General features: G+C 53.4%; 1 protein-coding gene across 5 annotated transcripts in view; it reads right to left on the bottom strand.

The window, feature by feature from the left end:
• TBC1D14 (TBC1 domain family member 14) overlaps positions 1-12,376 on the bottom strand; it is a 111,974-nt gene that overhangs the window by 13,419 nt on the left and 86,179 nt on the right. For 2 of the 5 annotated variants that reach the window (XM_030314266.1, XM_030314267.1), the window contains exons 9-12: positions 11,727-11,848; positions 8,906-8,977; positions 8,063-8,191; positions 3,628-3,737 (exon numbers count right to left, since the gene is read on the bottom strand). In XM_030314266.1, the coding sequence (XP_030170126.1) occupies positions 3,628-3,737; positions 8,063-8,191; positions 8,906-8,977; positions 11,727-11,848 (433 nt within the window). The remainder of the gene's footprint in view (positions 1-3,627; positions 3,738-8,062; positions 8,192-8,905; positions 8,978-11,726; positions 11,849-12,376) is intronic. The other 3 variants (XM_030314264.1, XM_032593018.1, XM_030314265.1) reach the window with 2 other exon arrangements.

Raw genomic sequence — 12,376 nt, 5'->3', positions numbered from 1 at the left:
GACAGAGAACAGGCCAGAGAGCCTTCATCCTCCGGCAGTTATTAACCGGAAGCCTAGGGCCACCCCGGTTTACAGCACACATCAGGGGCGGCCCCACCGCTATGGGTGCGCATGTGGCTCTGGGAAGGTGGCAGGACACACTGAAAAGGCAAAAGCTGAGCGCGACCAGCCTGGACCGCTCACTACAGGTGGGACACCGGGCAGGGGCCTCAGGGGCCTCCTCTGGGCTAAGATGTGCTTACGCCTGCCACGGACACCGTGAGGGCAAAACACGCGTCTCCGCAGCGTCAGCTTCGAGGGCAGGTCCTGAACAAGACGTGCTCTTCCCTTGGCTTCCTCCTCGCCGCCTGCCCTGTCCCCCACCTGAGCTTCTACCTGTGAGCGCCCGACCAAGACCCTGACTCACCGCAGACCATCAGTAACCGTGGACGGCGAGGGGGAAGTCCGGAAAACGTGGCTTTTCCTGTGCTCAAGTCAACCTACCTCCCAGCCCCTGCTACAGCCACAGACACAACGTCCTACCTGGTCCTTACTCTAGAAAGCAGTAAAGCAGGGGCCTCACCAGGGCACTGGGGGCGCATTCACGAGGCATCGGGTGCCACCAGGACCCATCGCCACGGTCTCAGGAGTGGAATCCCTGAGCTACCCTTGCACCTAGACAGCCTGCATTGGCTTCAGTTTTCGTCACGGACGGTCCGGTCCAGGCGTTCCTCTCCCCAGGCGCATCATCAGTGCGCGGACGCGATCTCCGGAGCCTGAGCTACGGGACCCAACGCTCGGGTGACACTGCCTTCCCACAAAGTCCCTCAGAAGGACTCGTGGGACAGCGCATGAGGTCTGGAGCGGGAACCTGAGTTTGAACGCCAGCCAGCCGTGGCCTCGGGCAGGCCACACTGCCTCTCCGAGCCTCGCTTTTCTCATCTATAAAACGGACGTGTCACAATTCGCTCCAAGAGCTTGTTCTGAGAGTTAAGGGAAATCCTGTGTGGGAAGTCCTGCCGCCGGTCAACATGGTGCCCCTGACCTTTGCCCCCACCTGGATCATAACCGCCTCCAGACAGAGGAGAAACGAACGGGTCCTGTTCGGAAAGGACGGTGCTCTTTACGCTGCCCCTGCTGACCCCGTCAAGATTAGTGCGCTGGGGGGGCACCTGGGCGGCTCAGTCGGTCAAGTGTCCGACTTCAGCTCAGGTCATGGTCTTGTGATTTGTGAGTTCGAGCCCCACGTCGGGCTCTGTGCTGACGGCTCGGAGCCTGGAGCCTGCTTCCGATTCCGTGTCTCCCTCTCTCTCTGTCCCTCCCTCTCTCTCTGTCCCTCCCTGACTTGCGCTTTCTCTCTCTCTCCCAAAAATAAACGTTAAGAAAAAAAAAAAGATTAGTGCACTGTGAAATCAATCAGAGTGGGTGACCTCCAGCACTTTTTTTATTGTTTTATTATTTTTAATTTTTTTTAATGTTTTTATTTATTTTTGAGACAGAGAGAGACAGAGCATGAGCAGGGGAGGGGCAGAGAGAGAGGGAGACACAGAATCCGAAGCAGGCTCCAGGCTCCGAGCTGTCAGCACAGAGCCCAACGCGGGGCTCGAACTAATGAACTGCGAGATCATGACCTGAGCCGAAGTCGGACGCCCAACTGACTGAGCCCCCCAGGCGCCCCAACACGTTTTTAAATAAATAGAACAGAACAGGAAATTTCAGGATGCTTTACACAAAACAAGGGCTAGGTATTGTCTGAAACTGGTTTCAGTCCTGTATACAGAGCGAATTTCTGGGCACGTGGCCACACACTGCATCACAACACAGAAACAATTCCTGTTTGCAAGTCAGGGTGAAAAAGTCTGAAAGACACTATTCCAGGACAGTGTTCTCCAAACTTCGCTTTCAGCCTGAAATCCTAAGAATGTGAGTTGGGGCCCTAAAACAGGTAAGGCAGAAGTTGAAGACTCCGGTCTGGTCTGACCGTCTCCCAACACACCCCCACCCCCTCCCAGGGCAAAGTCACGGTTAGCACCGTGGCAGCACCAGCGGGGGTGCAGAGGGGAGCCTATCTAAGAGGTCATTTGCTAAATACGGGTGCCCTGTGAGACATGCCAGATAGGCCAGCCCAGAGCGCCCCCGCCCCAGGGGTCACTTCACGGCCTGACGCTCACTACTCCAAAGCGACACCAGCTACAAGCTCCAACCCCCAAACCCTGGTTTCCAGCGAGTATTCAGCAGAGTCCTAATAACAGTCTCGGGGTTTAGGGTGGAGGCAACAAATGCCAAGAATCCCAAAGGTTCATTCCCAAGGGGGCAGGCAAGTCTGCTTTATCTCAGGGCCTGAGCCTCGTTTCAGATGACCAAAAATCAAACCAGCTCCAAATCCGTTACCAACAGTTTTAGATTCACTATGCGAGTGGTGCCGAAGCCCAAATGGGTCTTTGGGCCGAGTGACATCGTTTTCGTCTGCAGAGCCCCTCTGTAAGCCGGGCAGTGACGTCACCTTCTAAGGCCCTACAAGGCTCATCGCTGCAGGCGAAAGATGAGACAACGGGCTCGGAGAGGGTTAATGCCCAGCACACAGCCACGAGGCAAGTAACAGAAGAGGCTGGACCGGGGCTGAGTGTTCCAGAACCACACTCCTCCCACCTCTGCTCCACAAGTCTGCCCCCAGACACCGTGCTCTCTGGGGTGACGTGCCACCCCCTCCTCAGGCAGCCACATCCACCCGTGTGAACCCCAGAACTAACACCTGCTATCTGTGTGTCTACTCAGATGTGCAGGGGGTACCTCAAAATCACTGCGGCCAAGCCAAATCCGTTAGCCTCACTGCCCAATCTGGCCCGATTCGGACCTCAGCTGGTGGTACAGACGCGCCCCTCACCAGACGGACAACTCTCGGCCTTCTCTCACACACGCACACCAACTCTCTCGGGGACCCAAAGCTTTCCACTCCCAGTCTCTCCATTCCCCACTGTCCCCCAGATTCTGAAGCCTCAGTTCGAGCACTGGTCTTTTCGCCTTTATTTGTCCCTGCCCCCAGGCTCCCCAATAACCTAAGCCTCACTTCCGGATAGAACCCACCTCCATCCTTACCCCAAGCAAAAGCCCGCAAGCGTTCCCGCTGGCTCCATAGTCCTGCACCTAAGACCCACGCGACCTGGCCTCCCCACCTCTCTCACCTGCCCCCCTCACCCTCGGCTCTAGGCTCCAGCATCACCAAATGGATGGCCACGGCCCTGCTAATTCTGGACCACCGCGTGCCCACATCGTGCCTGGGCTCCAACTCGTGGGACACCTCTGTGCGCTGTGACCCCCAAGCCTGGGTCCGGGGCTCTGTCCATCTCGCCCTCCTAATAGACAGCACACACCTCACGCGGCACAGCCGCCCACGGACACATGCCTTCCCTCCGGACAGGGCTCCTGACAGGAGAGCACTGTGTCTTGCGCCCCACTCGTCACTAGGTCCCAGCAGAGAGCCCAGCACAGACCTGGGGCTTAGTGACATCTCGCTTGATGAATGGACACATGGCGCTCTGAAAACAAATAGGTCCAGGAAACCATTTCTCCCCTTGAGGGAATAAAGGAGGACAGTCAGAGTCATAGGTAGTAATAAGGTGAGAAAACACATAGGAAATTCAGTCTTACCAATCAATTAGGTAGATGTCTGGAGTTAAGTTGTTTTTCTTGAAATGAGCAAATAATTTCGGCAAATTTTCTTCAAAGAATACCTCAAATGCAGCAAAATAGGTCAACATCTGGGGAAATAATGTGAAATATACCAATTATCAGCACAGGTTTGCAATCTACAGAAGAAAGTCAACGTTCTTTTTTTTTTTTTAAAACATTTATTTATTTTTCTTCTTATTTTTTTTTTTTTAAATTTTTTTTTTCAACGTTTATTTATTTTTGGGACAGAGAGAGACACAGCATGAACGGGGGAGGGGCAGAGAGAGAGGGAGACACAGAATCGGAAACAGGCTCCAGGCTCCGAGCCATCAGCCCAGAGCCCGACGCGGGGCTCGAACTCACGGACCGCGAGATCGTGACCTGGCTGAAGTCGGACGCTTAACCGACTGCGCCACCCACGCGCCCCGCACATTTATTTATTTTTGAGACAGAGAGAGACAGAGCAGGAACAGGGGAGGGGCAGAGAGAGAGGGAGACACAGAATCTGAAACAGGCTCCAGGCTCTGAGCGGTCAGCACAGAGCCCAACACGGGGCTCGAACTCACGGACCGTGAGATCATGACCTAAGCCGAAGTTGGACACTTAACCGACCAAGCCACCCAGGCGCCCCTAAAGTCAACATTCTTAACGCTTTCAGGATACAATGGTCTTCTTGCGCAGTTGCTAACCCGTTTTGACGGGGAACTCATCGCCGGGCTCGGGCAATTTCTACATCAGCGCCTTCTCTAGTCGTCACAGGGGCATCACTAGCTACACTGTAGCATCTCCTCAACTTACAGATAAGAGAATGCACGCCCAGAGCAGTCACTAACTTGCCATCGGTGTGCGGCAAGGCTGGCCTTGAACTGTGCTGCGAAGGTGGAGTCTTTGTGGGCTCACTGCTCTTCTTGAAGAAGCAGGACCGATTAACCGTCTAAAAGAACCGGAGGCAGCGTGCGTCCCTCACTCACAACCCCAGTGCATCCAGAGGGGACAGAAGACTAACATGTGGCACAGGCAACGCCTTGGCTTAGAAGCGCTGCCCTTGTCACGCAGCAGGAGGCAGCCACGGCCCGTACCCCACTGGCATGTGCCTCCCGGCCCCTAGCGGGTTGGTACGAAAGCAAAGCGCACCCAGCAGGGGAGCAGCACAGGAACAGAACGAACAGCTAGAGCTGGATGAGAAACCCTACACACCAGAGCCTGGTGGCCCAGTTCTGTCCCGTTTACCAGCAGGATGCATGAGGGCGATGGCACTCTGAGACCCAAGGGAAGGATGCACTGTAAACCAGTGGGCCCCAACGGGGGCGGGGGAGGACCCAGCCTCCCAGGGGGACATCTGACGATGTCTGAGGACATTTTTGATGTCACAGTAGCGGGAGGTGTGACTGGCAGGGATGCTGCCTGTCTCCCCTGAGGCACAGGACGCCCCCCACCCCCCACAGCTATCGGGCCCCAAGGTCCACAGGGCTACTTTTGGGAGACCCCATTCAACACTATGATTCCATAATCTTTCCTTAAAAATACAAGCTAAAATTCTTAAGTTTATTTACATTAAGAAAGAGTATATACGTGTGTGTGGGAGGGAGGGAGGGAGGGAGAGAGAGAAAGAGAGACAAAGAGAGAGAAAAAGGGAAAAAGAGGGACGGAGGGAGGGAGAATCCCAAGCAGGCTCTACACTCAGCATAGAGCCCAAGACGGGGCTTGAACTCACGAACCATGAGATCATGACCTGAGCTGAAATCAAGTCAAATGCTTAACTGACTGAGCCACCCAGGAGCCCCCAAGCTAAAAAAATTTTTTCTTAAAAAAATTCTCTTTTAAGTTTTTTATTTTGAGAGAGAGAAAAAGAGAGCACATGTGAGCAGAGGAGGGGCAGAGAAAGAGGGAGAGAGAGAACCCCAAGCAGGCTCCACAACCAGCACGGAGCCCGACACGGGTCTTGACCCCACAAACCCTGAGATCATGATCTGACTGGAGATCAAGAGTCAGATGCCCGAATGACTGAGTCACCCAGTTGCCCCCCTAAATTAAAATTCTGAAGTACGGTTTTTATTACAGGTTTCTAAATTTTTTTTTTCAACGTTTATTCATTTTTGGGACAGAGAGAGACAGAGCATGAACGGGGGAGGGGCAGAGAGAGAGGGAGACACAGAATCGGAAACAGGCTCCAGGTTCCGAGCCATCAGCCCAGAGCCCGACGCGGGGCTCGAACTCACGGACCGCGAGATCGTGACCTGGCTGAAGTCGGACGCTTAACCGACTGCGCCACCCAGGCGCCCCTACAGGTTTCTAAACAGAAAGCTGGGGTCTTATCTTCAAAATTAGGAAACATTTAAATGTAAATCATTTTATTATACATAAAAAGCTTTTTCCTGACGGTGAAAGTCTGTAAAAAAAAAACTTAAGAAGTGTGGAAACAAAAGAGGACCATCTGTAAATACTATCAATGTTGTGGTTCGTTTCCTTCTATCGTTAAATATGGTAGCTATTACGGCACATGTTCTATTTCAGATACTTTTGGAGAAAACTAGCTTTTTATCTTCAATAACTCTTCCACGGTACAATCTTTTTTGCAAACATCAGTACTGCACTGGTTTGCTGCCAGATTTCGTTACTTTTCATTTATTTTAATTCCAGTATCTGAACACGCTGTGCTGGATTAGTTTCAGACGTACATACAGTGAGTGATTCCACGATTCTGCACGTTACTCGGTGCTAAGTTCACTCTTCACCCCCAGAACCTCTTCTCCACCCATCTCCCCACGCCCCGCCCCGCTAGTGACCACCACTTTGTTCTCTACAGTTGAGAGTCTGTTTCTTGGTTGGTCTTTTTCCCTTTGTTCATTTGTTTTGCTTCTCAAATTCCACATACAAGTGAAATCACATGGTCCTTCTCATTCTCTGACTTGTTTCACTTAGCATCGCACTCTCAAGTTCCATCCGTGTTTTCGCAAGTAGCAAGGTTTCATTTTCTATGGCTGAGTGATATTCCATTGCGCACACCTCGTTTTCTTTCCCCGTTCATCTGTCGACGGACACTTGGGCCGCTTCCATAGTTTGGCTACCATAAACAACACCGCTATAAACACAGGGGTGCGTGTATCCTTTCAAGTTAGTGTTTTCATCTTCCACGTTCATATACCTAGTAGTCCAATTGCTGGAGCATACGGTAATTCTGTTTTTCATTTTCTGAGGAACCTCTAACCTGTTTCCACAGTGGCTACACCAGTTTGCGTTCCCACAATGGTGTAAGAGAGTTCCCTTTTTCTCCACATCCTGGCCAACACCTGTTGTTTCTACTGCCAGATTTTAAGTAACCTTCTGTCTCCCCCTAAACTCCCTTTTAAACTGTTTCCATTTTCATGATAATTTTAAATTATTACAGTCATAAATAATTACGTCAGACCATCTCTGTGCGTAATGCTTTGTCCATGCTTGTGACTTTCTCGGAACGGGACTTTCTTTGAACGGTTCTCACAAGCAGAATTAGACACCCATGCCACTTACCACTACTGACGCTCAGGACCGAACTGCCCTCCACAAGGACTCCTCAACGTCCTACGGGCCGCCATTTGTGCAGCAGTTTTGAAATACTTCTTTTTTTAAACGTACGTGCTGCCTGAGCAAGAAATCCTCAGAGTCCTTAGGACATTAAGGAAGAAATATTCTCCAGCTGATCTAAACTATCAGATCGTTTTGGTCTAGAAGTACTGGTGACAATCATCAGCAAATTATCAGCCAATCCAGACAGCGCCCATTAAAAAGGCCAATGGGCTTGTTGAACGGGCGACTCTTCTTCCGGGCCGTAGAAAGCCCACAGGCTTAGGAAGCAGAACGGGTTGAGCTCATGCCCCTTCCACTCACCAGCTGCGTGACCCGATGGGTCAGGTCGTTTCCGAGCCTTGGTTCATCTGCGCCACGCAGAGGACCCACCCCCAGGAGCAGGTGAGGGCGACTCCTGTCAGCTCCTTCCACCTATTCTGTGCCTACAGCAGCGTCTACACAGTGCAGCCTCTGTCGAATCAAGGAGCTGGTCTTAACCACGTCTCCTCTCCGTGGTGAGCGCACTGCACGAAGCGGGGCCCCGGTGTGACAGTGGGCGGCAACGGAGGTGAATGAGGCGACGTTCTGTTTGACAGACCCAAATGCGGAGCCCGCGCCCAGCCTTCTGTTGTGCCACAAAGTGCGTACATGCGGGCAGGAGCCACCCCTCCTCCCTTGTTTAAAGAATGTACTTTCAGAAATACTTCTGAAAGAATGTATTCAGAAACACATACAAACAAGAAATACATACAAATGACTATTAACCGTGCGTCTGGAAAATACATTCCCTTCCCCTCTGACGCAATGGTTAGCAATGCGGGTTGTGTGAGGACAGGGCACCCAGGGCGTATACGCTGAAGATACTCACAAGGCCATGGTCCACTCGGAAAAACGCCATTTGACAGGGTTTATTCAAAAGGTTAGAAAAAGCAATGAAGGCATCTGCAGTATCTAGGTTCAAGATCAACACTGCCGCTATAAAGGACATGCCCTGGACCTGAGGGAAGCAGAGAAGGGGGTTAAACTCACGGTAGCCCCACAGTCTGAGCTGCTCTTTCATTCGAAAGAGGAACCATCAACACCCACCCTCGTGCTAGAAAGACCCACACAGCCACCCCCCCACCACGACCCGCCCGAAGCTGAACTGAGAGCCTCCTGGACCCTGACCTGTCCCTCCTCGGACGGCTCTGTCACATCAGCCGCCTGGCCCACGCCCCTTCAGTCCCCGCCTCCGTCCCCACAGAGAACGATAAATGGACCTCCCCCCGCTACACATCTGGCATCTGAAGTACCGCCCTCCCGAACGTAGCGTCCCGGTGCCGTGGGAACGTGCATCTAACTTAGTGTGTTAAATCTAAGACCATGAGCACGCACACTTGCTAAGCCACAAAAACGGCAGCAATGGCTTTTAAATGGTTACTGCTTAGGATCTTTTTAAGTTAGTGCTTGAAAAAAAAAATCACGTGCAAAAAATGAAAATCAAACCCAATTAAAATGTGATGAATGCCCCAGAGCGGCCGTGTCAGCTCGATCCCTTTACAAGAAAACGGAGGCAACTCCATTTACCACGAGGCTCTCCAACCCCCTCGACCACAACCAAAAAAAAATCTGAAGGCACGCAACCTGACGTTTGCAGCCAAGGTGGGCTGGGCAACATTCTGACTTTCTTTGTAGAGGAGAACGGTATAAGATATTGAAACAATTCACTTACATAACCCACATCCGGTCGGTAACAAGTATAAGCGCCCAAAATACTGTGCAACGTGTCATGGTACGGACCGCCCTAAAAGGATCAACACACCAAAAACAACACGTGCGTAAGTCTGGTTAGTACTCACGACGGCCGTTTACAGACGACCAAGCAGCGGCCAAGCACGGGGCTAGCAGCTCTCCACGCACAGCGCAATTCAACAAGCGGACTACCAACCCGCGGTTGACAAGAGAGGCCGCAGACTCAACCCGCAAAGCCGCTTGGAAGAAAGCGGGCAGCTCAGGCGTGAACGCCTCCCGAGGAAACCACCCTTGGCGGGCTCCCGCTGGGTGACTATCTCCCCTGCCCAGTTCAGCGGGCATGCCCGCTCCCCGCCCCAGGGTTCTTCGGGAGTGAGCGCTACCCGCCGTCCCGACCGGCCTCTCTGCCTCCTTTCCCCGGATTCTTTCGTGTTTCTCAGCACGGCAGCGTTAAGAACTACCCTCCAAGCGTCCAGGCCCGCGAGCGACCGTGGTATTCCGGACACCCTCCCGGTTCGGCCATCCCTCCCAGACGTGTGCTGGGGCTTCCAGTCTTCTAAGTGAGCGCAGAAGCCAGTACAGAGCCGCGTCCCCCGGAGTCCGTGTGTCCGAAGATGCCGCGAAAGCACCGGCCGGGCCCGCGTCCCGCTCTCCCTGCCCGCATCCACCATGCGGCCTCAGTTAACTCGAGGACTAAAAAGCGTACACGGTGTGTGTGACGAGGAAGTCACTCTACAGGCGACTGCGTGTGACTCAGAAAGAACACCGTGGCCTCGACCATCACCTTCTGGCACACAGAAAACGTCAGGCGAAAGAGACACTGCCAAACCACAGGGGAACGAAGGGAGGAATGCCCACGACAGGAGGGTAAACGAGAGAAGGGGGACGGGCAGGAGCTCCTGTGGTGGCACCAAATGCCCCCCTGAACACGGGTGTGGACGGTCACCACCTGAGAAACACCAGAGTGCTACAGCGAACTTTCCTTAAAGGTAAATTGATTCTCACTTAAAGGACTTCCTGCCCTGCCGAATGCTACGTGTCCTTTCTCTGACAAAGATAACAGCTCCTGATTTTAGAAGCCCGTGCTTTGGCCATCTCCCCACACTCTCCCCCTCCCACTGCCCTTTGCTTTTGTAATATTACGTGTTATAAAACTCGGAGCTGAGGGAACCACAGACTGAGGACACACCCAGAGGAACCCGGAGGAAAGAAAAAGGCCAACTTCTCTGCCATCTGCCCCGATCCCATCCGAGAGAGATCCCTGAAGCTCGTCTTCTTCGGGACACATCTCCCTGCACCATGATAATCGCCCAGCGGATCTGTTGAGAAGGCGGAGTCCCCGAGAAAGACTCTGGGAGATCACTCTGGGTCGCCGGCCCTGGGAACGCCGGCCGTCCGCGTCGGCAAGGCGCCAGCACCTCCCGGGCCCCGTCCCGGCGCGCCCACCGCCCTTCTCAGCTACGCTGCAAGTGCATCTCAGCACTGCCCTGACACTCCCCTTCCTCCAGGGTGTGGGCTCGTGGATCGGCCACAGCGGCCAGGAGGCGGTAAGCAGGGGCCGCAGCACCGAACTCCATGCTCTCTGTTCGATCCTTCAGCGAGGTTCTCTCCCGGGGGAAGCGGAGATGCCCTGCACCATCCGCTCTCTGATGCTTCCCTTCTACTCCTCCTTCTGCCCGGAATGTCTTTCGCATTCTCTGGTCCCTACCCCAAGCACAGCCTGAGAGCCCTTCCTCGGTGACCCGGTTCCCGACACCTCCCCCACGCCCTGGCTGCAGCTCCCCCGTGCTGGGACGCACCCAGGTTTCTGCAAAGCCCATGGGTCTCTAATGTCTACACCTGCATGCCGGGCTCACTCCAGGTGGCCGGTGAACCATGTGTTCTGGTTCCCTAGCGTGTGCATGGCACGATCCTAGAAATGGGCCTGACAGAAGGGGATCGGGGATTCCCAGGTTGCTCGGCAGGCCCCAAGGGGAGTGCATGGAGGAGGCCGGGGACCCGTGTGGAAGCTGGTGCAGCGACCCACGAAGGATGGGCATCTGCACCAAGTAAGGGTGGCGGGAACACAGAAAGGACAGTTTCGAGGATATTTCAGAAGCAGAACTGGCAAAAACCGTAACAGACTGGATACGGGAGGGTCCAACAAGCCCCCCAGGTAAATGTCTGCTGTCAGAAGAAGAGGCCTTCTGTTCCAGAATCCACTGCTGGCAGCCCTGCGTCCCATCTTTGCAAATTCAGAAGCCCACAGGAAAGCCCCACGGGTCTCTTTCCTGCCATCCAAGAGAATACTGCATCCTGGCTCCCGTGGCTGGCTTCTATACCCAGTGGTGTCACACTGTCCCAGGCCATCTGCTCAGAAGCCCACCCTCACTGCAACCCGCGGCTGCCAAGGACTTCTGCAGCCGCCCTGCCCCGGCCCACACCCCAGGCTCGACCACACCGGATCACGTCCTGAGTGGTGCTGTGTGCGGCCCCAGAACCGAAGCAGCACCAAGGGAAGCTGTTGGACGGAACAGCACACGGGGCCCTTCCCGTGCCACACCTACCAAGGCCTCCATAAATACATTTCCAAAGGAGGCCAGAACGGCCTTTAAAAGCAGAGACGTGGCCGTGCTAAATGTCTGTTGGAAAGAACCAGTTCCCCTTATTGGTGAAGTCGAAACGTATTGACATGACACTGCCCTCCCCCCACTCCCCCCAAAATCCCCTAGTATTTTCAAACTTGATTACAAACATGTACAGTTTGGCGTCTATGACATTTAGATGAAACATACTCAAAGCAACAAATTACCACCACTTACTTGCTGGAAAATGCAGAGATTCGGAAACGTTCTAGAAATGTCCAGTTTAATAAGCTCCAAACTGGCTTCTCGGTCTGCTGCTGAAAACCCGGCATCTATCAAAAGATCAAGAGTCACGACACCTGTCAGGGGCAAGCAAGTGCGAAATCAGAAGGTTCTGAAGCTTTACAGGGATCAAACAGGGGAGCTGCTCTGCACAGGGACAGGGGCCCAAATGCAGCGTGAGCCAACAGACTCCACTCTGGGCTTCCAACAGCTTGTGGGGTTTCTTACTGAAGAGCAACGTCTCACAGCCCCGTCTGATGCTAGGTCATCATTAGGTATCTTCCAGGGTCTGAAATCAAAACCTGACTTGATGTTACCTTACGTCAACAAGTGGGAGGGACAAATGAAGGACGATACACCAATGGCTCCAGGCCCAGGAAACAACAACACACGTTTACATGGTCTCCAGCATCGCTGGTGGGAACTCAGCCTGTGCGGCAGTTACCGCGGGGGACACTCTCGTGTTTCGTTTCTAAGAAATGTTTACGGATGACTAGTTTCGTATTTTTTGAACTCCAACACTCATAGTACACAAAAAACCACGACAAGGTACTAGTTAACCAACCGAAGTCATCATTCCTGTGCATCACGGAAATTCCAGAAGC

This window comes from Lynx canadensis, chromosome B1, assembly GCF_007474595.2.
Source record: "Lynx canadensis isolate LIC74 chromosome B1, mLynCan4.pri.v2, whole genome shotgun sequence".
NCBI classification, from domain to species: Eukaryota; Metazoa; Chordata; class Mammalia; order Carnivora; family Felidae; genus Lynx; species Lynx canadensis.
The sequence above is the reverse complement of the archived record's forward strand: the minus strand, read 5'-3'. Positions and strand labels throughout refer to the sequence as shown.